This window comes from Chanos chanos, chromosome 3 (genome assembly GCF_902362185.1).
Source record: "Chanos chanos chromosome 3, fChaCha1.1, whole genome shotgun sequence".
In the NCBI taxonomy this organism is placed as follows: Eukaryota; Metazoa; Chordata; class Actinopteri; order Gonorynchiformes; family Chanidae; genus Chanos; species Chanos chanos.
The window spans coordinates 4,205,001-4,232,500 of record NC_044497.1 but is presented as its reverse complement, the minus strand read 5'-3'; the positions used below and the strand labels follow the sequence as shown (position 1 = coordinate 4,232,500).

The 27,500-nt window shown below is 42.7% G+C and overlaps 3 protein-coding genes across 4 annotated transcripts in view; 1 reads left to right on the top strand and 2 right to left on the bottom strand.

The window, feature by feature from the left end:
* The window catches only part of gcm2 (glial cells missing transcription factor 2), a 5,319-nt gene extending 2,931 nt beyond the window's left edge, over nucleotides 1-2,388 (bottom strand). Inside the window, exons 1-3 of the mRNA XM_030769217.1 lie at nucleotides 2,293-2,388; nucleotides 1,723-1,975; nucleotides 277-389 (exon numbers count right to left, since the gene is read on the bottom strand). Of these exons, the coding sequence (XP_030625077.1) occupies nucleotides 277-389; nucleotides 1,723-1,975; nucleotides 2,293-2,388 (462 nt within the window). The remainder of the gene's footprint in view (nucleotides 1-276; nucleotides 390-1,722; nucleotides 1,976-2,292) is intronic.
* Nucleotides 2,389-5,223: 2,835 nt separating this feature from the next.
* On the top strand, nucleotides 5,224-19,414 carry sycp2l (synaptonemal complex protein 2-like). Its single transcript, XM_030767067.1, is given in 28 exon segments — nucleotides 5,224-5,229; nucleotides 5,426-5,545; nucleotides 5,841-5,957; nucleotides 6,044-6,145; nucleotides 6,317-6,341; nucleotides 6,425-6,510; nucleotides 6,886-6,974; nucleotides 7,243-7,277; nucleotides 7,410-7,552; nucleotides 7,684-7,736; nucleotides 7,834-7,879; nucleotides 7,962-8,054; nucleotides 8,318-8,378; nucleotides 8,816-8,976; nucleotides 10,671-10,744; nucleotides 10,914-10,947; nucleotides 12,463-12,516; nucleotides 13,096-13,225; nucleotides 13,390-13,436; nucleotides 13,649-13,789; nucleotides 14,319-14,379; nucleotides 15,061-15,192; nucleotides 16,777-16,886; nucleotides 17,429-17,523; nucleotides 17,753-17,852; nucleotides 18,266-18,324; nucleotides 18,865-18,946; nucleotides 19,319-19,414. Coding segments are annotated over 28 exon segments (2,352 nt in total).
* Nucleotides 19,415-20,164: 750 nt separating this feature from the next.
* Nucleotides 20,165-27,500, bottom strand: part of elovl2 (ELOVL fatty acid elongase 2) — a 17,572-nt gene continuing 10,236 nt past the window's right edge. For both annotated transcript variants that reach the window (XM_030769215.1, XM_030769214.1), the window contains exons 4-8: nucleotides 26,212-26,289; nucleotides 23,503-23,674; nucleotides 21,997-22,121; nucleotides 21,549-21,683; nucleotides 20,165-21,146 (exon numbers count right to left, since the gene is read on the bottom strand). In XM_030769215.1, coding sequence (XP_030625075.1) covers nucleotides 21,024-21,146; nucleotides 21,549-21,683; nucleotides 21,997-22,121; nucleotides 23,503-23,674; nucleotides 26,212-26,289 — 633 coding nt within the window. In that variant the 3' untranslated portion in view covers nucleotides 20,165-21,023. The remainder of the gene's footprint in view (nucleotides 21,147-21,548; nucleotides 21,684-21,996; nucleotides 22,122-23,502; nucleotides 23,675-26,211; nucleotides 26,290-27,500) is intronic.

The window sequence follows — 27,500 nt, the reverse complement described above, 5'->3', positions numbered from 1 at the left end:
TTGAGTAAAATGGATGCATGCTTCAAACATGTTAAACACGTGTTTTTCATGCATGGTATACATATGTTCTCTTCTCTTTGAATAAAATGCATAATTTGGATCACGTTTGGATTCATGATATATGTGGGAGTGTAGGAATTTTAAAACAGTTACATTTAAGTGCTTATTATTTGGGACATCACTACATACATACGATAAAATTTTAAATTAAGATGTAGCCTTATAATGAGCTGAAACCTCAAACATACACACACACACGCAGGTATATATTTCTACCTGGAAAAAGATTGCTTTTCCATCCACACGCCAGAAGTTTGTGACGGGGTAACCGCTGTGTCCTCGGCAAGGTACCAGCTCCAGGGCTGAGCTACAACTGGGACAAAGTTTCTCTGAAAAACAAAACCACAGGAGACAAACATCGGTCTAAATAGTCAATTCAGTTCCCGTTACACCAAAAAACACAGAACACGTGTCATTTATACCAGTCGGACAGCTGATCTGCGCCGTAAACGTGTACACAAAAAACATAAAATCACCTCCCATAAAGAAAGGCTTTTGGTGTCAGCGGAGCTGTGGAAATGTCGACTTTTCCCTGGAAGATACACATATTTCCGTACTGCGTTATTCAGTTCTGTAGAACGTTATTTAGTTCGTTCCATATGGTCCAGAAGATGCAATGTTTATTAAGAGAAAATATTGCAAAAATACTCTGGTTTCTACAAACCAGTGTTTCAAAACACCATCATTCATCTGAACAGCCACTTAAACTGAACAGTGTCCTTAATCAGGCAGTATCATTTTGTGTTTAGATACTTCCCCGTCAATAAGCATCATTATCGCAAACATATCATATACACACAGGAAGCATATCCTCGATCATCTAATTTATGATCAGTATCATGCGAAGAAAACAAACGTTAACGGCTAAGGATATGTCCATAAATATCTACAAGACTGTTGTCGTGGAAAAAGTCTCCGTTCTTGTGTAGATTGTTTAAATACGCCTAAATCAGGTCTTGAAAATGTAAAACAAACAAACAAAAAAAGTGAGTAAAAAGATAAAAAATATTTAAACATATTTTATATGTTTATATGTTTAAATATTTATTTATTTTATATGTGTTGATTATCTAAAAAAAAAAACTTTGTCTTCATATTTCTGACATGCCTAGGCGCGTGTGACACTTCGACTATCGTGCGCAGTGTCTCTGAAATGACAGAGTCTTAATGGAGGCCGCGGCGGACGGCCCTGTTAGTCGGAGTGAACTGCTCCACTTGGCCTTGAGACCCAAGACCACGAGTGAGGGAAGCCAGTGAAGAATCTTAGACTTCTTACTGACAGACAAGGCCAAAGGGCCAGTACCGGGCCTGAAACATACAGGTCTGGGGAGAAGTGAAGCGTTACTGGGCCTCTGAGGAGAACATACCCGGCATTTTACTGCGGTCTTTTAAAGTGAGAGGCCCCGGTGTAGACTGAGGCCGTTTACATTTGCGTAATCGTGATACTAAAGTGAAAAAAACGCGAACAGTTTACTTTAAACGCAACAATTACCTTTCATTTGGAGGTTCGCGAGTCAAATGGATTTACTTTTGTACCCCTGTTTTCGTGATAATATTCTAAATGTATATCTACTTATTAAAGCTTATTTAACCTCTTCTCTTTTTCTGTTTCTTTTCCCCCAGTGTTTAAAATAATTTGCGAATACAGAAAGATGAGCTCACTTTGTTGTTTCTGGCGTGCCTTGTCGCATATGGCCGGTCGCAGTTGGAGTTTACTGCCGTCCGGGAGCGTGCAGTTTCTCGCGCATACTACCACCCCCAGACAGGACTTCTTCAGGATCTGACAGTTGTGGTTGTTGGTGTTGCGCATGGCCCAGCCGCTCAAGTGACGCTGCGCGTTCTTGTCCTCCGTGCTGTAGATGTACCGTACGTATCCATCCGTCCACTCTTGAAAGGCGTCGAACTGCTTTATGTCCTGAGGAATCCCCGCGATTGTCAACAGAATATAATGGTAAATATCACACATTGCAGAACTGAAAAAAAAAATCTACATTTTTCATGTTGCAGCGTAATGAGATGTGGGAGTTGTACAATTTCAACGTATTTCACATTTGCCGGCAGAAAACCTCACGCTTTTACGAGGAACCTACTACAGAACAGATATTCTCACAAACACCCAGTATAGGCTGTTTTGTGAAACTATCGTAGGCCAGGTCCTTTGCGAAACTTTGTTTGTTAAACGTGTTTAGTCGTTTAGAGTGGTCAGAGAATTGATCTGAATCGCTCGCCTACCTGAGGCAGTTTTGGATCGTTGATGTCCCACGTCAACTTCATCCCGTAGGAGCAAACGCAGTCTGAGCTGTCATACTGTTCTGACGATTTAGACATTGTGCAAAATTCTTTAAAATTGTATGTTACCAAAGAACACTAAGCCAAAACAACCTTACTTGAAAACCTTTCAACTTCGGATCATGACGGTCTATCAGCGAATGAGACCATATGATCAGCAAGTGAAATCATAGATCAGTGGAAAAAAAAATTATAAAATTTATTTGGTCCGCCGGCTACTTGGTTAATAAAGATATCCAAAAGATTCCTCGTGTGTGTCCTTGTTTTCCTAAAGCAGTGTTACGATAAATCCACGTTCCCGGTGTGTGAGAGTAGGTGTGCTTCCCCGAACAAGCAGTAAGTTATGACTACAGGTATGGGTTGTGGTGTTTGTATGTAAAGAAGGAGGCTGGGCTGAGAGGCGCTCGAGGCGCACCTCCGATGTGCTTGAGGCAAACACAATGTACTTTCATTTTACTTGATCCATGGCGCTGACCTCCACTAACGGCATGTCCTGACCCCTTCGCGTTACCTTAGCAGATGCCTAATTCGTTCAATATACCGCGAACATTGCCTTTCTAGATTCAACTCATAGTATGACTGCTACAGGTTGAGGAGAGGTGATACAATCCGCACATTGGGTAAATACACAACTTTTCTTTTACATATCTAACCTTTTTCCCCTGATGTCGGCAGTTTGAAGAAGAAATTACTAAGGTTGGTAAATTCAGAACCTGACTGTTGGGAATTTCGAGTCCTAGAATTCGCACGTCAGCGAAAATTTATGCGAGCATCTTTTTAAAACGTGAGATCGCAAAAGTGTGTGGTTAAGCGGCGGGAACTGGGAAGAGTGGCCGTGTGAGGCGACCTGGAGGTCACTGCTTGTTATATGTAAACGAAAAGCAACGATGAACTGCTGACGCAACACAAACAGCATCTGAAAGTTAACAAAAACAAACAAAACATAAATTAGGAGATAAACAAAACATCCAATCAATTTGACATGAATGATCCACTGTCTTTGAAAAACACACCTTAAACACACCTTAAAACAGTAAGCAGTTAACCTAACAGCTTAAATGAATAACAATAATAAATTGAAGGTGATGGAAGAGTTTGATTTCGTTCAAGCTTTAACTGTACGTAGGTTATAATTGCCGAAAATAGATTAATTAACGCATATTTAACTATGCAGTAAAATAATTAAACCGTTTTAGTTATTTTCTTATTGAGCAATACAGTAAACAAAAAGTCCCGTGATATTACCCGAGCGAATGTTTATTTTGTTTACTGCTTCTGACTTAAATTAGATAGAAAATTCCAAATCAACTACTGTTTATTTTCCCTATAAATTGTGAAGTGGATTGGCACGGTTCTGTGACGAAGATGCAAAGATTAGAGGCCTACATCTTCCACTGTTTATAAAATAAACGTCCGAACATGTGGTGTTTTCACTTTGTTAAAAGGCCCTTTAGGCGTCTGTTCGCTTATTAAACAGACAAATAACAGTAGTGTTACCGTAAACATGCTGTATGCAGCAAACGTAAGTACCCCGTGCTGAAATTTTTAAGTCGGAATCGGTAAATTTCTGCAACAATCCGCAACGGCCATGGTGGCTGTGGCGCTTAAAATGAGTATAAGGAGAGAGAGAGAGAGAGAGAGAGAGAGAGAGAGAGAGAACTGTTGGTTACATTTCAAGCGTTTCGTGCGGTGTAAAACCAGAAGTATGATTTAAATGACTTTGTCATGTCATAAAGTTAGACTGTTTTATGTACAGTGCATTCTTGGCCTTTTTGCACCAGTCATGGTTTACAGATCTTCAAATATCACCATCCATCAGCTTTATACACACACACACACACACACTTAATGTAACATTAACGCCACAAAGACGCTTGATTTTTATTCAGCCTATGTGAGATACGGTCACATGTCCACCGATATAATGACTGTCTGTTTGTATACATAAGACAGGTATTGTCAACCTGTCAAATGAACAACGCGCTTCATTTAAAATCAGTATAATTAACAAAGCAGTTTTAAAAATCTAGAACACACTTTCGAGCACGTGTCAAAATAAAATTTAAAAAATCATTGGTACCAAAGCCCGTGAGTGTTCAGATAAAACATGAGCTGATTTAATTTTAGTGCCTCTCTCTATTCTCACGCTCGCAGAAACGTTTTTGGAATATTTGTAAAACATGAAAAGAAATGCAATGATTTTAAAAATGCTGTTTTCGTATTAGCTCACATCTTCAAAGGTTAGTCAAAAAATGTATTTATTTATTTATTTATTTATATTTGTTTGTTTGTTTGCTTGTTTGTGTGCTTGCTTGCATATTTGTATGGTGAGCGTTAAATACAGTCTCCTCTCTGCAAACACGGAGAAACGGGAGACGTGCAGGTTTCTCGATGGCAGAGGTGTACACTGAGCAGAGCTTAAATGCCATGTCTTGCCTATGAAACGACACCGCTTCAATACAGTCCACGAATGCTGGTCACAAATAACCGCGTCTCTACGCCGAAATATGACTGAATGTGAAGTCTTAGAGAGGCAAAAGGTCAACAGCACCATTAGGTGCGATAGGAATAGCGTATTCGCCTTTATGCCCAAATTTAAAAAAAAAAAAACATGCAGGTGTCTGTTACAGCACATTGGTTGGCATTATTATTATTATTATTATTATTATTATCACTGTTACTGTTGTTGTTCTTGTTGTCGTCGTCCAATTTCTTGCGCAGAAAAAATGTGCTGTTCTCATTTTGAACTGAATTAAGAGAGACCCAACTTGAATTCACGTGCGATTGACCTGGTTTGACGTGGTTCTAATTAATTAGATTCGCTTCACCTGTGAGACAAGACGTAGCTCTCGTTGGGACACTAGGCCGCCAGTGATGGATGTAAGTTATTATTATTTATTTATTTATTTATTTTAATGAAAACACCAAAGGAAAAAAATTCTTCATCTTTGCATGGAATTTATCTACGGTGTTGATATCTAGGGTTGTTGTTTGTAGGGTACGCTTTTTCCCCCTTTCTTTTTAAAAAAAATTGTTTGTTTTAACGAGCTTAAAATGAGTTCGGTTTTTTTTTCAGCTTGAAAGCCGTCTAAACGATGCCTTCGACAGTTCTAATATCTCAGCAGCGGTTTCAGCACTCGCCGAGGCGAAGAGCTCTCTGTCTGTGGTCAATAGACTTGACAAAATAGCGAACAAGGTACGCCACAGTTCTATGTTTAAACTACCTCTATTTCCGAGACAGCCGTTTTAGTTCTCCGAGGAACCGTTTTCCACATGTGAAGGTTCTATGGAGACTCTATAGATCTCGTGCATGGGCATGCCGAGGACTCCTAACGGATGTTTTAGGAGTAGAATCTTTTCTCCCTAGTTTTTCCGTTTCAGACAGGTGAATGAATGCACGCACTTAAAGACTATGAACTGTGGCAGGTTGTTGTTTTTCGTTTTTGCTGTGTTTGTTTGTGTTATTACCGTGCTGTCGTTTGCCTCAAAAGGAATTGGACAAAAATGAATTTAAAAACCTCACTCTGCTCTTGCGGGCTATTGAAAGCTTTATGGAGAAACACGAGGACCTCATCCATAGGCTTATCCATCAAGGTCTCATCGTCAAGATAAGTGTCAAACCGTTTTAGATGCCTCAAAATTTAAAGACGTCAGTTTTTCAAGATGTCATAATTTGTGTTTACTTTTTTCTCACATTCTGACATGGTTTGAAAAGGCTACAGTTTGCGTGAAGAAGCAGCCGAAACCAACCAGGAGCTTAGCCAATCTCATTGAGGTTTTCTATGACTTCTTCATGGTGCGTAACTTTTAAAGCGACAGTTATTTGATGCATGCTGTGGCAGGCTACGACTACCGATCCTTATGTCAACCGGAAAATGATATTCTCTTCCGAAAAGGTTCACATCAAGTTATTTTCAGTTTGGTTTGTTAGCCTCTGTATAAATAAAAAACATCCCCTCTTTTCTAGAGCCTTTGTCGGAGCAACATTGAAGGTTGTACCCTATCAAATCAGCATTTAAATTTAGTCTGTCAGCTCAGGTGCATGTGATTAAAACGACGTGTGTTTTTGGGCCAGGTAAAGGGACTGTTCTGCACATTCTCTTACTGCGGTTCGGAGCCGTTGTCATAGATTCAGACTTTCCCTTCAGTCTGCGTTTAGAGGTGAGACCTTGCTATTTGACGCGGAGTCAGTTTTTTCTGTTGTGAATTGCTGCAGTAAGCCCTAAGTGCGCCTCGCCACACGCACCTGCGTCAGCTGCGTTATGGTTGTACACAAATACGTGTATATATGTACATTAAGCGTAGTCACCATCTCAAATGTTTAAATGCTTCTGGCAGTTTCTCCTCTGAATGAAACACAATCATTTTCCATCATAATATGTTTGGCCATTCTTTACAGTCTACGTAGAATCATTATAGAGATTACATTCATTTGAAATATTTACTTTAAAACAAAGCCCACGTAACGGCTGATTCAAAGAGCTGATTGTCATTTTGTATTGCTCAGTGATGCTCATGCGTATCTCATGTTTTTAGGGCATTAGGACCTTAAACTCCATGATGGACAGCAGTACCAAAGAGGAAAGGAGGAAAGTTTGCCAGTCTAAGGATCTCAGTTTACTTCTGTACGTTTTAGTATTTTAGCATCTCTTTCTACGTTCTGCTACATTTGACTGTCTATTTATTTATTTAAATGTCTTACAGTGGTGAAACGATGAGGTACCAGGTGCCCTTCTGAGCTCATATGATCATAGGATGACGTTGCCCCCTAGTGGATAAACCGTTACATTACTTATTTTAGTCTTTGCTAATTCTCAACAATTCCTGTACGATCCATCTGTAACGCAAAGCATTTAAGAATGTTTTTAAAATGATGGTTTTGTTTGCTTCCAGAGAGCAGTTTGCGGAAGTTATTCTCAACATTGGTGGTATGTAGCTCATTTCAAACAGATACTTAAGGCTAAGAGCAGACATATATCTTTTCAGAGGGAAATTAATACTTGCAGGAATTTCTCCGTGTGTGTGGACGTGTGGTTTGTGTGTATGTGTGTGCGTGTCAGATTATGAAATGCAGGTGGCAATATCAGAGGCTCTTTGTCGTATGACGTTGAGAAAATCGCGAGAAGAGTTTGTGACCAGATGGTTTGGCGACAGAAGCTTTGCACGGTCCTTCGCAGCTATAAATGACAGAGAATTCGAGACAGTACGTTCAAACTGATCTGTACCACAACTGAAGGACAGATGACATCATAGCACAGGGTTCATATAAGACTAATCACTCCACAGACAACTGAAAATGACTGATTTGAAATACTTCTCTCTCTCTCTTTGAAGGACTGCAGAATATTTCTCAACAATCTCAACAGTTATTTTGGAGATTCGAGAAGGTGCTTAACAATTTCCAAGATATATATGTTTAATGATTTACATTAAAACGACACACATTTTAATGCAGAATATTCTCCCTCCCCCTGTTTCTCTCAGTGTTTTCACGTTTCCCTGTCTCCGAGTCTTTCTGGGAGGCACTCAGGTGAGTGACGAGGCATCTCCAGTGAAGGTGGACTCATTAAACAGACTAACAGACCCGTGTCTGTCCTGTCCTGCTGTGCTAGCTCTTCATGCCAGACGACAAGAACCTGGAGAAGTTCTGGGTCGACTTCAACGTGGGAACCTCCTGTATCAGCTTCTTCGTGAATGACCCTGAGGTAAGACTTCACTGTGACTGGACAGGTAAGAGAAAAAAACAAATCGTAATCCTGCGATTCATTTTGTTTTTTAAAATTTAAAGTCCTGTATCATGAGCTGAGACCAGTGGTGATGAGGCTGTGTCCAGTGTGGATTTGTGAGTTTTTTTGTTAACAGTGTGTTACTGACTCTGTGTGTATGTGTTCTGTTGACTGTATAATGGTGTTTTACTGACTGTCTGTGTATGTGTGTGCGTGTGTGTTGTTCTGACGTGTCGCTGTAGTGTTCTCTGTGGGGGTCCATTAACCTGGCTAAAGCAGTCATAGCTAACCACAGCCTGCGAGGTGAGAGACAAGTCTGTGCTTACATTTCACTCCATACGCACAACTCACCTGACAGGGTTTCACACCTTCACACAGTCCTGAGCTGCTCTCTAATACATTCTAATGTATCTCAACAACACACCTGACAGGGTTTCACACCTTCACACAGTCCTGAGCTGCTCTCTAATACATTCTAATGTATCTCAACAACACATCTGGCTTGGGAGGTTTAATTCGCTTATCGTACTGTAGACGATGGCTGGTCTCTGTAATGAATAGACTGCTTATATTTGGTGGTGGAGGAGGAGGTGGTGGCAACAGTAGCAGCACTGATGGAGGCAGTGTGGGGTGTGTGTGTTTTTTTTTTGGGGGGGGGGGGGGTAGTAGGTGTTTGTTTTTGTTTGTTATTTGCTAAATGATCATTTCTCGTGCCCCCCCCCCCCCCATCCAAAAAAAAGTATGCGATGAGGAGCAGATTTTGACCGTACACATGACCGTACCGGTCACGCATGCCGGCGCCGCGGCAATGACTGTCCAGATCGTCTTCGAGTCCTCGCATGACATCCAGACTGCCCTCAGGAGAGTGTTTGAGGACAAACCGCCAAAGCTGGGAGTTCTGGTAATGTTGTGAATGATTTAAAAGAAGTGAGAAGGTATTTATTTATTTATTTGTCTTTAGTGTTACTGACTCTGTATTTTACTGTGAGAGTGCTGTTGCTGACTGAATTCTCTGTGAGAGTGCTGTTGCTGACTGAATTCTCTGTGAGAGTGCTGCTACTGACTGAATTCTCTGTGAGAGTGCTGCTACTGACTGAATTCTCTGTGAGAGTGCTGCTACTGACTGAATTCTCTGTGAGAGTGCTGCTACTGACTGAATTCTCTGTGAGAGTGCTGTTACTGACTGAATTCTCTGTGAGAGTGCTGCTGCTGACTGAATTCTCTGTGAGAGTGCTGCTACTGACTGAATTCTCTGTGAGAGTGCTGTTACTGACTGAATTCTCTGTGAGAGTGCTGCTACTGACTGAATTCTCTGTGAGAGTGCTGCTACTGACTGAATTCTCTGTGAGAGTGCTGCTACTGACTGAATTCTCTGTGAGAGTGCTGTTGCTGACTGAATTCTCTGTGAGAGTGCTGTTGCTGACTGAATTCTCTGTGAGAGTGCTGCTACTGACTGAATTCTCTGTGAGAGTGCTGCTACTGACTGAATTCTCTGTGAGAGTGCTGCTACTGACTGAATTCTCTGTGAGAGTGCTGCTACTGACTGAATTCTCTGTGAGAGTGCTGCTACTGACTGAATTCTCTGTGAGAGTGCTGCTACTGACCGAGTTCTCTGTGGCCCTGTTTACGCTTGGTTTTAAAATGCGTCTTGGGCGATCAGATCACAAGTGGACAGCTGAGACACATTGCCGTTTACACCTGTGTCTATCATGTGTCTCCACTTGTGTTCGGATTCCGTTACTGCTACGTCACTTTCGCTAGAAGTTTATTACGTTAGTCTCTGTCAGGGACACATCAGGATGCGTGAGCGTTTACACTACAAAAGATATGTGGTCAAACGCGTCCCAGACCACCTCGGCAACTGGTCTGAGTGATCGGATCCCAATGCGTCTCTGTGGTCGTTTACACTTGTATTTAGCATTGCCCATTTGTGATCCAATCACCCAAGACACATTTTAAAACCAAGTGTAAACAGGGCCTGTGAGAGTGTTGGTGTTACTGACTGAGTTCCCTGTGACAGTGTTGGTGTTACTGACTGAGTTCTCTGTGACAGTGTTGATGTTACTGACTGAGTTCTCTGTGAGAGTGTTGGTGTTACTGACTGAGTTCCCTGTGACAGTGTTGGTGTTACTGACTGAGTTCCCTGTGACAGTGTTGGTGTTACTGACTGAGTTCTCTGTGACAGTGTTGATGTTACTGACTGAGTTCTCTGTGAGAGTGTTGGTGTTACTGACTGAGTTCCCTGTGACAGTGTTGGTGTTACTGACTGAGTTCCCTGTGACAGTGTTGGTGTTACTGACTGAGTTCCCTGTGAGAGTGTTGTGTTACTGACTGAGTTCTCTGTGAGAGTGTTGGTGTTACTGACTGAGTTCCCTGTGACAGTGTTGTGTTACTGACTGAGTTCTCTGTGACAGTGTTGGCGTTACTGACTGAGTTCTCTGTGACAGTGTTGGTGTTACTGACTGAGTTCCCTGTGACAGTGTTGGTGTTACTGACTGAGTTCCCTGTGAGTGTTGGTGTTACTGACTGAGTTCCCTGTGACAGTGTTGTGTTACTGACTGAGTTCCCTGTGACAGTGTTGGTGTTTATTTGCAGGAATCTTTGTCACATGTATCATCTCTGAAGGACAGCACTAGTGCTTCACTCACTGACCTGCCGCAGTTTACAAGGTGAGTTAATCCTTGCCACAGTTCAGAGATAGGTGGAGCCTTGTATATGACGTCTAACTAAAGCAGTTTTCTCTCTGGTTTTTAAAAACGATTGTCCTTATTTTCACATATTCTTAAGATGTTAATTCTAATACTTTTTTTTGTGTATATGTGTGCGTGTGTGGAGCAGTACCCCTGCTGTGGAGCCTGAGACCAAAGCTCAGGTAGTTAAGCTCGATTTCAGTCCAAAAAGAATAAAAAACATTAGATGTATGGATGACTTCTGTGACGTTAAATCCGTCTCTGCATTCTTATTTTCAAACTCCTGGCATCTTCTCTGCGCCAGAGTAGTCCAAGAAAAGTCACCCCACCAAAGTGAGTATAATATCACTATGTGTTTCCTTATACTGAAAATTCCTAAATCGTGACTTGACAATACATGTTCATCTTAAAATTTTGTATCATTTCTTTGCAAAAGTTAGATTTCTATCACAAATTTAAACAGCAACCCAAACACAGCCTGCGATAAGGTTCCATTTGTGTGTGTGTGTGTGTGTGTGTGTGTGTGTGTGTGTGTGCGTGTGTGTGTGTGTGTGTGAAGGGAGAGAGACACCCAAAAAGAGGACATCTTCCTTCTCCAAGACGATTCTGACACAGAGGTCTGTTTCCAGTTTTGTTTAGCCTAAGGGTATACACCTGTAGCCTAAAACAGCACGCTAAAGACCTTTCTCACTGGCCCTGCACCTATGGCCCAAATCCTTCAGCAGAATGCCTCCTTATTCAGTTACGTTTACCGTTAGTGACGTGTCTGTGTGTGTCTCTGCATGTCGTTTGTGTGTGTGCATGTTTGTGTGTGTGGTTGTCTCAGGTGAGTGTCGAGACCTCAGTGAGAGACAGACTTAGAAGCTTGTCAGGGAGACCAGTGTTGAGAGAGTCAGGTTGCCTGTCCTTTCTGACGGCTTTCTGGAGGTATCAGGTTAGTGCAGGTGGCTCGCTCTCAGACTCTGCTTACATTTCCATTTCCATCGATTCATTTAGCGGATGCTTTTATCCAGAATGACTTCCAGGACAGGCAGAGTACAAACCAGGCACGTGGCCATGAAGGAGCTGACTGTGGTGTAAGCTCCATTGCTCAGTTCAGTATTAGACAAGTGCTAGAAAAGTTGAAGGAAAGTAAGATAGTGAACTACAGACAGATACAAGTGGGTCCGTAGCCCCATAATCTAAAGATATCGTTTGCCTTTTGGCATGAGGTATCACAAAAATAAGTGCTAAACATAAAACTGACCTCTCTGTCTCAGGCTCTCTCTCTCATATGGAAAGCAGTGTTTGTGAGTGATATGCAGTGATATGATTAATATAACTGAAATGTTAAAACGGGTTCACAGGCCTCCTCTGTGTATCACACTATTGCCGGTTTATTTACTGATGGATTTTGGACATTGTTATGGTGGTGTACAACTGGCACAACACTCATATTTGTACTTAGCATTCCTAGACACTGCAGTAATACAAGATGAATGCCAATCAATTTTTTCGGGGATTAATGTCAGTGGACTAAAGCACAGGATTATTGAGGAGATGCAGGCAGATGTCATAAGTGAAAAACACGACAGAGATTTGGGTTAAAAGGTTAAGCACGACCTGATGTTATCTTTCCGGTGTCTCTGCCGTATTTGACAGTTGGCTCCGTTGGCGTTTTTAGTACCAGTAAGTGTGCGTGTTGGTTTTTGTTTCAGGTGGCCCGTGCCAAAGCCTTAATCTTCCATCAGTCTCTGTCCTCCAATGGGTGAGTCAGCATTCCTGTAGCCTGTCTGCCTTCAGCGAGTCCACAGACTCAAGTGCCTTCTCTGATCTACATATCTCCACTTAATCAGGTCATCAGTCTGGCCCTAACGCCAGGGCGTTAGATGCTCTGATAAATCGGTGAAGAATTAGTTCCGTAATTTACAATGACCATGACTAATCCAGAGAACACACTCTCCAACACACACCCACACACACACACACACACACACACACTCTCTCTCCAAACTCAGCCCTGTCTAGTTTTAATTTTACCGCCAATGTCGTACATCCTGAACTTTCCCATGTTAACGAGTGAAAATGAAGAGACGCGGAAGGTAACAGCATTATCCTCTACAATGATGACAATTACTGTCAAACATTTCACTCATCCAGGTCCACAAAATCACTCCCGGCCTCTGTGGGCAGACAGAAAGGGCCACAAAGGGTGAGTGAATCTTGGGTTTCTAACTCTGAAGTATTTGACTCACATGGGCACAGGCCCAGAGTGAAGGAGGAAATGTGTCATTGTACGGAAATTGAGGAACGATCGAAATTTGATCGATTGTTTTTATTGCGCGTTGAAGGGGACACTTGGAGCGTCCAGTCCTCCTTGGAGCGATAGCGGTCTAACTCGCACCCAGAGAAGCATCCGGAAAGACTCGCAGCCCAGAGACTACACCAGGAGAAAACCCAGCGTGAAGAGTAAACTCAAGGGTGTGTGTGTACATGTGTGTGCGCACGTGTGTATTTCTGTTTTTTTGATTGGTTGGTTGTTTTAAGTTCAGTTTCATCCCAGAGAGCACAGACAGTCTGTCTCAGGCTTTTCGGTCATTATCAGAAAGAATAATTCTTTCATTTTATTTCTTTTTTTCGTCCAGTTCTTCCCTTGTCTTCCCCGAGCAGTAATGATGAAGCCCAGTCAAAGGTGAGGAAAGGTCACGACCTGAGGCAATCAGGAACTGTTCCTTCGCTTAATCCCCGACAGCGTTGGATTAGACTGGATAAATAGACAGAATTATGGCTAACGACCTTTTTCCTAACTCAAGCCCCACTAACCTAAGGTTGTAGACTAACCTTGAGTAACACTGATTCAGAGCTTGAATAAGAGAAATGCTTTGTACTGATTTCTTCTTCTAGTTCTCAAAACCATCCGTTAAACCAAAGGAAGGGGCAGGGGCAGGTCAGGGTCCAGAGAAACAGGTCAAACGGCAGAGCCTGGGCGTGTCCCACCTGTCGACCGAGACTGCGCTGGACTCAGGCAAGTCCAAATGGGACATGGTCCTGTCATAATCAGTCTTTACGCTGCACATTTTCTGTCTCTCCCTGTCTGACTTCCTGTCTGTCATCTCACTCCTCTCTCTCTCTCTCTCTCTCTCTCTCTCTCTCTCTCTCTCTCTCTAGGGTGTCAGGACCATGCGGCTGTTGGTGCTCTCTCATTGGACGATGAGCAGTGGCCAGTGTTTGATAAAGAGGTGTTTCTTATTGTGTTCAGTTTAAATGACACAGTTCTGTGCTGTTAGGAGCCATTTACACACATGTTCATGTGGAGAGCCACGGGGTTCACAGCGTTGGCTGATCATCCCGGCCGGGACAAACAGACTCAGATGAGATGGTTAAAGGGCAGAACAGCTGTGTGTCATTGCTACTGGAGCTCGGACACTTAGAGATACTGATCTACAGCTTTGTTTCAGTTTATTAATTCAAAGTATTTCAAATACTCTGGCGTATGAAAGGAATGTACGCTTGGATGATAGCACTGGCCTTGAACCAACATGTTTTCTTTTTGTGTTTATGTTTGTTTTTTCAGGACGCTAAAATTAGCAAAGACAGCTCTCCACTCAAAAGGAAAAGACAGCTTGAATCTACAGGTGTGATTTAGAAATCCATACACATCCATTTTATCATGAAGTCATACAGATGAAAGGGACAAACAAATAACTCTTCCCAACTCTTCTCTACCTCTAAGACTTCCACTGAGCTTCACTGCTGATTTTCTTTCTTTCTTTCTTTCTTTCTTTCTTTCTTTCTTTCTTTCTTTCTTTCTTTCTTTCTTCCTGTACCTACTGCTGCATGGTTCTGTAGAGACCAACACACGCGGCAGGCACAAATCAAATCAGTTATGTCTTTGGCAGTTAAGTGACAAATCAGCAGGACTGGAGATAAATCGTAATGAAACTACTAATTTGGACACACACACACACACACACACACACGCACGCATATACACACACACACACACACACACACACACACACGCACGCATATACACACACACACACACACACACACACACGCACGCATATACACACACACACACGCACGCATATACACACACACACACACGCACACGCACGCATATACACACACACGCACACGCACGCATATATGCACACGCACTTACACACATATACATAGAGAGAGAGAGGCACTCCTGTGGATTTGATTCTCTGAATCTGTAATTTGATGGTACAGTTTGTGTGGATCTGTAGTTTTACAGTAAAGTTTGTGGGAATCTGTAATTTGATGGTACAGTTTGTGTGGTGCTCCAGGGCTGTATGTCACTTTGGATTCTGGGCTTGGCCTGTTGCCACAGAGACCTCACTTCGAACAAGAAGAGCCAGCTCCTCCTCCACTGAAACCCAGGAGACTCTTCCCTGTCAGCCCACTAGAGGGCGCTGCAGGTAAACAGTTCAACTGACTGCGCGTGAATGTCTTGGTTTGTCTTCTGCTCCTCTTTTTTTTCCCCCCTCTAAATGTAAATTAGAGGAGAATTTTAACTGTGGATGAAAGAGGGCTTTGGGGCTTTTTATCAGTGGCCAATCAGAAATGGTTTTTTTTTTTTTTTTTTTAGTTGGGGGTATTTGAGGCTTGAGTCAAATGATGGGGCATGTGTTACATAAAGTGACCAGTATTAAAGAAAAAGAGAGAGGACATGAAATCACAAACTCTTCAAAATAACTAACTAAACGATTTAATTAAATTACATGCTTAGAGAGAGTAATCCACTGAAAGGGGGTTTTTGTTTGGCATTGTTAATTTTTGGGTATTTCGTGGAGGAGATAATCAGAATTTGAGGAAAGATTGGTGCACTGACGTGTTGTGTGTGTGTGTGTGTGTGTGTGTGTGTGTGTGTGTAAATAGCTTTGTGTAATAAAAGCTATGTAAACATGTCTGACATAACAACACTAATTATCAGAGGTTCCTGTTTTCTAATACCTCGCTAAATACAATATTTGCTCTGAAAAAAAAGCTTTAATGTCTAACTCCAAAAACATCAGAATGTCAGACTGCAAGGTCCCCTTGACCATAGTGCAGTCCCAAACAACATCTCACTCTTATTTACAAATCCAAACTGATTCTGCCCACTCGACCTTAGCTGATAGATACCCTCAGTTAGCCACGGTGAGAAAATCTTTTTGCAGGAATGTAGTGTGTAAGGTGACCATGAAAAAACACTGCGATGTGTCTTTTTGGGTCAGAGACTGGCTGTGTGAAATGAGAGAACTAACTGGAGTTAGTGGGCCTTGTTTGTTCTCGCTCTGAATGGGACTGGGGTCTGTCATGGCTCAGGAACACAGGATCTCTCTTATCTGGTTCCGGAGGTCCCGGGGCCCAAATGGATTTTGCTCTTTCTTCATAATTACAGACTGATTTTTACCTGGGAAACAAGTGTGTGTGTGTGTGTGTGTGTGTGTGTGTGTGTGTGTGTGTGTGTGTGTGTACGCACTCTTCGGCCAATCAGAGACCAGTGTTTGATATTTAAATAATAAGAAAATAGAAAGAAAGAAAGAAAAGGAAGGAACCGGAGCCTCTGTGTCTGGATTTGGTGCTTTAAGGACCTCTCCTGTCTTATCTACACATGTAGTGTTACATAAAGTGGACTTTCTCTCACTCTCATGATCTGGTTCCTGATGTGTCTCTCAGCGGCCTGGGTGACCCTGCTGCAGTACCGCTCTCCTGGCCTGTCCACAGACTCCCTCTGTGAGCTCTGAATAGCTCAGTAGGCCAGCTTTTGTCAAGGAACCATTTTTTGGCGCGAGTTCCAGTTCTCTTTCATGTGTGCCTGTATTATGGGGAGTCTTGGAAGCCTGCCCAGTGCCTCACACCATCCTGCCAAAGTTCCCTCCCTTGTCTCCTGTGTCTGGGAGAAGGTTACACAAGGACAAAGTCCGAGGATGGCCTTGTCAGTTCACACAGTTCACTAAAGTTTGTGTGTGTGGGTGGGTGGGTGTGTGTGTGTGTGTGTGTTTGCTCTCTTCCTAAAGAATCGATGGTCAGAGCGCTGACGGGAGAGGAAGAGTCGGAGGCTGAGCTGGGGTCTGGGGTCATCGTCGCGTTCCAGACGTTTAAATCTCAGCTGAAGGAACATTTTTCAGTAATTCTGCTCCTCTTACTCAACTTACTCAAACTCCTGCTCCTCTCACTCAAACTCCTGCTCCTCTCTCTCAAACTCCTGCTCCTCTCTCTCAAACTCCTGCTCCTCTTACTCACCTTACTCAAACTCCTGCTCCTCTCACTCAACTCACTCAAACTCCTGCTCCTCTTATTCAAACTCCTGCTCCTCAAGGCCCACACACAGCAGGGTTTTCATCCTCCCTTTGCCCTGGGACTCTAAAGGCAATGTGATACATCAGATACACACCCTAGACTCACTTGACTACCAGTGAGAGGGAAAAACAGTAGAGTTAGATCAGAGGACTTGTGCTGAGCAGTCCTGCAGACTAGTGTGTGTGTGTGTGTGCGTGAGATAATAATTTATTCTTTATGAAATGGTCCAAGGTCCAAAACATTTTTTTTTCTCAGAAAAAATCTTTATCTTCAGTTGCATCTGTACTGTAAGCATGTGCTTAATAACTTCCATGCTGTAATATACAATCATTGTGTAGTGTTGCAGGTAGTCTGTGCTCTTCTCTTCAGACCAGGTATAAGAAAATTGAGGCCAGATCTCTCCAGTCCTTATCAGACTGTCAGAAGAACGTGACCTCTTTACTGAAAACTGTGCACAATCAGAGGTACAAACATACAAACAAACAAAAAAAAACTCTTATCAGAGAAATATACATTCCCATTATTTCTCTGACACACTGTAATTCAATAGGAATGAACATCCATCACTGAACTGAGTAAAAGGACAGAAGTCCACTAATGCAGATTAGTAGTTAAAAGTGAAAAGACTCGTGTGTGTGTGTGTGTGTGTGTGTATTCTGTATTGACTCTGTATCCGTTTACTCCTGCGTGTAGGCTGGTCCATCTGGAGCGGTTCCAGGATACTGTGATGAAGGAACTCGGTCAACTGGAACAGGACTGTCTCTCTCTCAAACATATCGAACAGGAAACTGTGGTCTGTGTTAACTCCACGTTATTACACAACCTTCCTCACTCCTCTTCCTCTCTCACAGACTGTCGGAGGGTGCACTCCAATGAATTCCCGCTTATTTCACCACGACAGTTGAAACACTGAGTAAAATTTGCTATACCCAATGGTCTAGTAAATCTCTGACTTGGTGGCATGTCGTAAGAAGTGTTTCTTAGTGCAGTTGTCGCTGGGCTCAGATAACTGTTTTACCTCATGGCGTTTTCATTTCAATATGTGGAATATTTTAATGGCAGCAGATGACAGTGGTATAGACTTGATTTTCGTGTAGAAAAATTAAACGTCCTCGTCTCTCTCTGGTTCTCTTTCACTCACACACACACACACACACACACACACACACAGCTCCCTTCCTTTAATGTGAGTGCTGTTCTTTTCAGAGCTTCTGGCAGAGAGAGGCTAAGGCTGTGAGAACATTCTGTGAGCGGCAGCAGGGCAGGTACAACACACACACAGACAGACACACACACACACAGACACACAGACAGACACACACACACACACTCACACACACACACACACACACTCACACACACACACTCTCACACACACAGACACACACACACACACACACACACACACACAGACACCACACACACACACACACACACACACACACAGACACTCACACACAGACACACACACACAGACACACACACAGACACACACATACATACACACACAGCTCTTTGCATCTAGATACCATTTGCGTTTGATGACAAACATGAACTTTGATAAGGAGTTTGCCATTGATGCACAATCCTTTCCGACTGGCACTGTGTGTAATCACTGGCCTGTTAAAATGACCCTCTGAAATGCAGCTCCGCTCATCATGTCCCAGGATACACCGCTGCTAAGCCAGCGTTTATTCTGAGCTTGTGTGTTAATGGGGTGTTGTGGATGGCTTAGGTTAAGGACTCTAAAGGTTGTGGATTATTGCAGGTTTAGTCTGATGTCCATCTATGCTGCTCTCCCTCAGGTTGGACTCTTTAACACAACCCAGAGACAGTTCTAGAGGACCACAGGCGCCTCCGGAGAAAGAGGACACTTCGACCAAGCCCGTACTTCAATCTCTCTTCAAATAATTCTAAACAGCATTCTAGAATTCCCTCATTTAAAGGGGGGAAAAAAGTAATTTAGAACCTTCTTTGGGGGAAATCTGAGCAGAGTCCTAGAAAAGTAATCTTGAGGTTTCTGATGATGCTCCAGAAAATTCATATGATAAACATGTAAATTCTTGCCCATAATGAAACAAACCGTGCAATTGCCACAATATTTTCTTTCTTTCTTTCTTTCTTTGTTTTTTTTGGTTGTTGCTGCTATTTAATTAACTGCTACATAGTCTGTTTGATGACCTCAGGTCTTATAGGGTTCTATATTGTGGGAGTACAACTATGAACATTCAACACTGATATTTTTCCCTTTCCAACCAGGCTACAGAAGCAGAGGTCCGTAGTGCTTATGGGAAGGGGAGGCGTAAAGAGTCTCCTGGTCCCGCCGGTGCGCTCGCCTCCGAGCCAGCACGCTAGCCCTCCACTCTTCACCATCCTCATCAGGGCAGGACACTTCTCCAGCAAATTAAAACCAGTTTACCTACAGTGTTTGGGTGTGTCTGTGGTCTTCTGAAAAGGCTGTGGATTGTTGTGTTCTGGTTTGACGGCAAGAAAGCGTCTGGCAAACCTCGTGTAAAACTTTTTGGGTATGCTGGGATTTGGACATGCAGGAGACAATGATGATGTTTTGAACATAGTGTAGTCAGGAGGAAAACCACGCCCATGACAACTATAACAGAAAATCATGTTCATGACAACTATGAAACGTTCTGCTTAAGTTCTGCTCATAATAATTTAGCTCACAGAAATTCCTAAGATTTTTAAATGCAGAATCTTCTAATATCTGCGGACAGATAGTTAGTGTAATATGACACGCTATCTTGGCGCTCTTGAGCTGTGTTTTTGACCATCATTATTAGCTGACATTTTTACCAGAGGTACAGGTGTTTGCACTCTTCAGCCAATCAGAGACCACTGTGTGTAGTTTATATGAAAGATTGACCTCTTCAGCCAATCAGACGCTACCTTGTGTTGTCAGTGTAAAGAAATGCAGGAGCTCTCGCGTCTCATTTGTTGAACCCTGCATTGTGGCGTTTTTATCTTCGTTAGTGTCAGGGACCTGTGATCCGCCCTCTTGTCCGGACCAAAAAGATTTAAAGGGGTTAGTCTCGCGTGGAGCTCACAGTGAAGCCCTTTCTAAGGAAAACGTTCGATCCCCATGTGACGTAAAGGAACGATCTTATGACTTTATTTAAAACAACATACCAAATGAAACAAAGAGATAATTAAACTAACATTTGATAGTTTCGCTGTGTTTGAAAAGGACCAGCTCAGACATTCCACCTCTGTAATGGCATATGCTCTGTGCTACGTTTTCAACACTGAACACTTATGTTTTAAGTTTGGATTTTTAATCAGTCTGGTCATGGTGAAGACATTCATAAGGTATCTAATTAGGAACTCTAGTCAATTAAGAATCTACAAAAACCCATGCTCAAAAAAACACTCAAACGACATGTTCATTAAAACCTCTGTTAATATGTAACCTGTGCGATTGTCCCTGAAAACTAACACATTCAGATAAACGGTTCGCCCCGTCAGGACGTCATATACAGCGCATCGCCCCGTTTCTAAGGCAACTGGAATTGTGTAATGATAAAAAAAATACATAACGATATTAAGACGGACCGAAACGTATCGTCGTATCGGTACAAGGAGTTCGCTCGAGTTCTCCGCTTACCGATTTGATGAAATGTAGCTAGCCGAGGTTGTTTAAATACGTACGTTATTTCCCTGTGAAATTTAACGTGATCAGGAATGGGAGAGGTTTGTTTCGCTTTTCTTTTCTTTTTTTTATCCCCGATCTTACAGAGGAACCCCTTATTCCGTCACACATACACCGAGCCCCCGCCCAGTCTTGATGCCCATGTGGAGAACAAACACATTCAATGATAAAAAAAAAAAAAGTACCTACAAAACAACCTCAACAGAATTACAAGTCAAATTCATTATCCCTGCTATGGTAGTAGAGTCTGTAATCTGTAATTAGATTCATGGGTTCATTTGCACGTTCACGTCCACACTTCTACTGGAATTTCTGTTTGCCATTGGCGACGGCGGAGAAGCCATTCGGGTGACTGACTTGGCCATCTCTATCCCGCGTCTCGACGGGTTTCCCATCTCGTCTGCTCGGCTTTTTCCTGTAGGTCTGGATCACAGTCATACTTAATCAATGGCCTTATTCAATAATACTCCACTGAAATAAATACAACCTCACTTTAATTTTCAGTAATTGACTGCTTATGATTCAGGAGGGTGGTCTGAGATCTGAATATAAACTCGACTTCCGTCATTATGATTCATCTTTATTTTTCCTGTTTTGTCTGTGGTACTGTTATATTTTTCTGAATTCTTCCAGATCTTAATTATACTCTGGTTGTACTTCTCTAACTCCAAAACCAGACAGTTCCAGATTCCAGAAAGCTTTGTGCACTTAAAACACACACTCACACACACACACACACACACACACACAAAAACAGTCAACTGTCTCTCCAACACAGCATTGTACTATAGTGTTTGGTTTTGTTTTCTCTCTCTCTTTTTTTACCTGGATGTAGAAATTGACGAAGAGGATGACGAGTGTAAACATGTAGCTGGTCTGGAAGAGGAGGCAGCCAATGGGAAACCCACAGGGCACCACCACAGCACTGAGGGTGTGTGTGATTGTCAGTATAAACTGAACCTGTAACCACACAGAGACAGACCAGTACTCACACACAGCTCTCTGGATACACTAAGAAAACACAGCTCATTAGAATAGAAAGAGAGAGGAGGAATATGAGAAAGACAGCTAAATAAAATCAAACAGAGATGGTCTTTCTTTCATATATTGGAATAAACATTTTTTTTGTTCAGAATAACTGTCTAAAAGACAAACATAGATGAGCAGAGAAGATTGTGAGAGAAAGTCAGAGGATGCGTGACTGAGCTTGTATGGATCATAAGTGAAAAATAAAGAAGAGAAGAAGGACAGGGAGGAGTGAGGTTGCACTGACCAGCTGAGCCTGAGTGAGGTAGCGTTTCCACCACAGGTATTTGTGCATGGAGGGGTATGTGGACAGGCCGTAATATGAATACATCAGCACGTGGATGAAACTGTTGAGCGTTGGCCCAAAGAAACCTTAACCCAAAACAACCAACACGATACGTTAGTTCAGTCTCACTCTTTTTCTCTCCCACATAGCTAAACATCATTGACTGAACACCGTGTGAGCTTGGCTTCTTTTTTTTTGTTGATTCCTGTCATGGTCTAACTCGCCTACATCTCCCTTACCAGCACACCTGCATCTCACTTACCTGCATCTCACTCACCTGAATCTCACTCACCTGAATCTAATACACTTTAATGTACCTCACCTGAATTGAACTCACCTGAATCTAACACTCCTGAATATAACTTATCTGCATCTCACTCACCTGAATCTAATACACTTTAATGTACCTCACCTGAATTGAACTCACCTGAATCTAACACTCCTGAATATAACTCATCTGCATCTCACTCACCTGAATCTAACACACTTTAATCTAACTCACCTGAATCTAACACTCCTGAATATAACTCACCTGAATGTAAAACACCTGAATATAACTCATCTGCATCTAACTCACCTGAATGTAACTCACCTGAATCTAACACTCCTGAATATAACTCATCTGCATCTAACTCACCTGAATGTAACTCACCTGAATGTACCTCACCTGAATGTAACTCACCTGAATCTAACACTCCTGAATATAACTCATCTGCATCTAACTCACCTGAATGTAACTCACCTGAATCTAACACTCCTGAATATAACTCATCTACATCCAATTTACCTGAATCTCACTCACTTTAACTCACCTGAACCTAATTCAACTCAATCTTACTGAATTTTTAAGTCAAGTGTGTTTGTGTGAGTGAGGCTAGCTGCAAAAACCTCTTAGGAGGACAGTAGGACCATCTTTCCCTGAGTACAAATGACTAGAGAAAGGATCTGAATGATGAAGAGTGGTTAATTGACAAGTTAACTGAATAAAGTGATCCTTGATAACTCCTCTAAGTCACAAAATGATCTCATCTACAGACAGTTGCATGTCCAAAAGGCCTTCTCCTGAGTGCCCTCTGTATATACAGATCTTAAGGTAAAGTTAAAGCAATGTTTCTAAAGCCCAGTCCACACGGCCCGTCTGGAACACACGTTTTTGCTTCAGCCCTGCATCAGGACATCTGTTCACAACAGCGTGATCTACTGTTTGGTAATTATCTCACCAAGTGTTTGTGCAAAGCTGACACAAAGCCCTGCAGAGAAAGAAGGTCTTGTCGACTGGGCTTAGGTAGAACACACAATTAGAACACAGTGATTTAAGCACAGTTCTAGAATGAAGACAAATTTAACCGATTTTGATGAAGTACTGTCGATTGGTGAAGTCAAGGCGACCGGGAATAAGTTAAGTGTCCCTGCAGGGCAGACGACCTTGAGGACCTGAAGTGACCTTGAGCACAGGGTCAAACTCACTCTGTCCGCAGGGGATCCAGTTCAGCACACACCACCAGATATTGAACATGGAGGCGTGGTGGTACACGTGAAGGAAGGTGATCTGATTATTTTTCTTTCTCAGCACAAAGAAAATGGTGTCCAGAAACTCAATCAGCTTGGAGAAATAGTACCACCAGAGCACCCGCGCTACCTGGATGAGGGGCAGGGGGAGGGAGAGGGAGAGAGAGAGAGAGAGAGAGAGAGAGACAGAGAGAGACAGAGAGAGAGAGAGAGACAGAGAGAGACAGAGAGAGAGAGAGAGAGAGAGAGAGAGAGAGAGGGAGAGACGGAAAAAGGGGGAGAGAGGGAGACAGAGACAGAGAGAGAGAGGGAGAGACGGAAAAAGGGGGAGAGAGAGAGAGACAGAGAGAGAGAGGGAGAGACAGAGACAGAGAGAGAGAGGGAGAGACGGAAAAAGGGGGAGAGAGAGAGACAGAGAGAGAGAGGGAGATAGAGAGAGAAACACAAACCACACTGAGGCATTTGTGTAGTACATGACAGCAGCTTCAGAATTCCATCTGAAAACTTAAAACCTGCACAGTCTGTCTCTAAACCACGAGACCATCTCCATAAAGTCAAGTCTCTGAACACCTTCATGACGTAGACATAATTTTACAATAACACAGACACTGGCCTCGTCATTATACATCAATTCAATGCTATTTAATGTCTGCAGGAAAAATCAACAGGAATGTTTTTTAATGGTTTTCATCCTTGGCAGTATGTCAAGGTCCATCCATATGAGCACTCACAGAGATACAAGATAACAGACTTTGTAGTTCTGTTTTTGTTTCAAATCTGTGCTACCCATAGCTTATATATAAACAAGCTCTATACTTTTCTCTATAGTCTTCATCTGTAATAGTGATGCACTTGTGTCTTTTTTCAATGCTTCATGAAGGTTTTCAGAGGGGTGTGGTCTATTGACAGTGATCTAACGGTACGAAGGCGCTGTTATGAATGGCCACGTGGCGATGCATGCTGGTACACTGGGCCGGCCTGGACCGGTCACATGCTGCGTGAACGACGGCCGTGCGTCCGTCATCGGGTTCGAACACATCGTAGACGGTTCGGTGAAATGCGTTATTTCGTAGGATTTTTGGTGCCTTTTGTTTCTCTTGTGTTGTATGTCTCCAGTCAAGTTGAGGAGTATATTCAGTTTTTTAGTCAGCTTTCATACAGTTTCATACAGTCAAACCAATGTCCCCAATCAACACCCTCCCCATAAATAATGACCACTTTCACTTTAGATTCACTGGATATCATTCCCACACACTTACAAATCCACTGTATTCATAAATACACTGTGACCATAGATTAATTATAGCTGTATAGCTTTTGTACTATACAAGTATTCAAAGCATAACACTAAACCTAACTCTAGTGCTAACCCTGACTCTAACTCTAACCATGACAAACTCTAACCATGACTCTAACCCAAACCATGACTCTAACTCTAACCAACTCTAACCATGACTCTTACCCAAACTATGACTCTAACTCTAACCTTGACTAACTCTAACCATGACTCTAACCCAAACCATGACTCTAACTCTAACCATGACTAACCCAAACCATGACTAACCCAAACCATGACTCTAACTCTAACCATGACTAACCCAAACCATGACTCTAACTCTAACCATGACTCTAACCCAAACCATGACTCTAACTCTAACCATGACTCTAACCCAAACCATGACTCTAACCAAAACCATGACTCTAACTCTAACCATGACTAACTCTAGCCATGACTCTAACCCAAAACGTGACTAACTCGAACCATGACTCCAACTCTAACCATGACTAACTGTAACCATGACTCCAACCCTAACCATGACTCTAACACTGCTGAAGACTCCAAAGCTGTGATGTTAATGCACACACATGCTACAGCGTTAAGTACCTTCAGAGCAATAACTTCATGCTCCTCTATTGAGTTTATAGGAACTCGCTCTAAGTGAGAACCAACATACTGGGCAGCACTCAGAGACAGGGATTTGAGATGAGTAACATCAGCAGTGTGAAAACACACACACACACACACACACTCTCAGAATATGACTCATGGCCATGGAATGCTGCATGCAAACGATGTCATTTGTGCGCATTTGCATCCTGCGGATAATCGTTTTCATTCATAACCTATGAGATGTGATAGGCCAAGCACTCCAGCGAACAGCCCTTCGGTCACAGACAGTGATTCTGGCATTCGGAGGCCGTACCCACTGCTCCTGCGTCTCTGTGGAGCTTTGGCCTTCTACATCTCTGTGGATTTCTGGAACAGTAAACGCTTGGGTTTTTTTTTTCATTCAGCCCATTTCATGCATAAGAAATCAAACCGTTCTGTTCCACATTAAGAACGGTGCTGACTCAGAGAGATATCAGAACATGGCTTTTAAGATCTATTACCATCCGTTACACTTTTGACACTGCATTACACACTTGTAACTTTAATATGGAGTCTATCTCACTAATTGCTTATTATACAAAGGCACAAATATGCTGTTGTATCATAGTGTAGAAAGAAACATGATGGCAAAGTCAACTAATGTTAATCTCAGTATTTTGACACAGAATGTAATGACAAATATGAATCAGCAGTTTGGTATTTCTCCATTTAGGGACGGCAATTGAAGAACCTGTTAGTAGAATGGGTTTATGGGAGTTGTAGTTTTACCCACTCACCCTGACATCCGCCTCTCCCCTCTCAAAGAGTCCCTGGCACTGCAGGCGATACCCCGCTGACAAGGTTGAAGATATCAGCTACACACACAGAGAGAGAGAGAGAGAGAGAGAGAGGGAGAGAGACAGAGCATGAAACAAGACATCATCTTGTCAGAGCAATGGACAAACATCTGTAAGACATATCCACTATATTTTTCAGTCTCCATCTTCCTGTGACTAATACACACACACACACGCGCGCACACACACACACACACACACACACACACACACACACTCAGGCATAGCATAAGGGCACAGACAGCAGGTGGTTTAAACTGGGTTGATTGTGAATGGATGTTTACAGTATAATCTCTTCTCATGTGGACAATACTGGACTGTTCCTCTAACCTTAACTGCACACACCATTAACAGAACACCTGTGAAGAGAGGTCTCCTGCTACACACACACAAACACACACACAGACACACACACAAACACGCATGCACGTACATGCACACGCACACGCACACGCACACAAACACACACACACAGACACACACACAAACACACATGCATGTGCATGCACGCGCACACAAAGGCAACTGGGGACAACATTTTAGATCATTAAAGTACTGAGAGGGGAAATGTTTCCAGATTTTTTTTTAAATGAACTTTTTCATTGGTGGCCAGTAACCTTTCACTGGAGTGGGAAATGAGTAAAGCATTCAGCTGTGCTGTTTGGAATGATAATGCACTTCAGAGGAATGAAACTGAAGCACAGTGGCCAGCCCTATAAATGTCATGTGAGACATGACAGCAAGACAGCATGACAGCAAGACAGCAAGCGAGAGACACAGCACCGAGAGAGAGAGAGTGAGAGAAGAGAGAGAGAGAGAGGGAGAGAGAGAGACAGAGATAAAGATAAAGATAGAGAGAGGAGGGGGGGAGAGAGAAAGAGAGAGAGACAGAGAGAGAGACAGAGATAGAGGGAGAGAAGAGAGAGAGAGAGAGGGAGAGAGAGAGACAGACAAAGAGAGAGAGAGGAGGGGGGGAGAGAGAGAGCGAGAGAGAGAGGGGGGGGGGGGGGGGGGGGGGGGGGGGGGAGAGAGAGAGAGATCCACTCCTTCTCTCACCACAGGACAAAGGCATGCTGTGACCCTAACTCTGCACTCATGCTGTGAATCGCCACTGCAGGTATAAACACACACACACACACACACACACACACATACTCACGCACACACGCACAAACATGTACTCACACACACTCACACTCACTCACTCCCTCACGCATACACATACACAC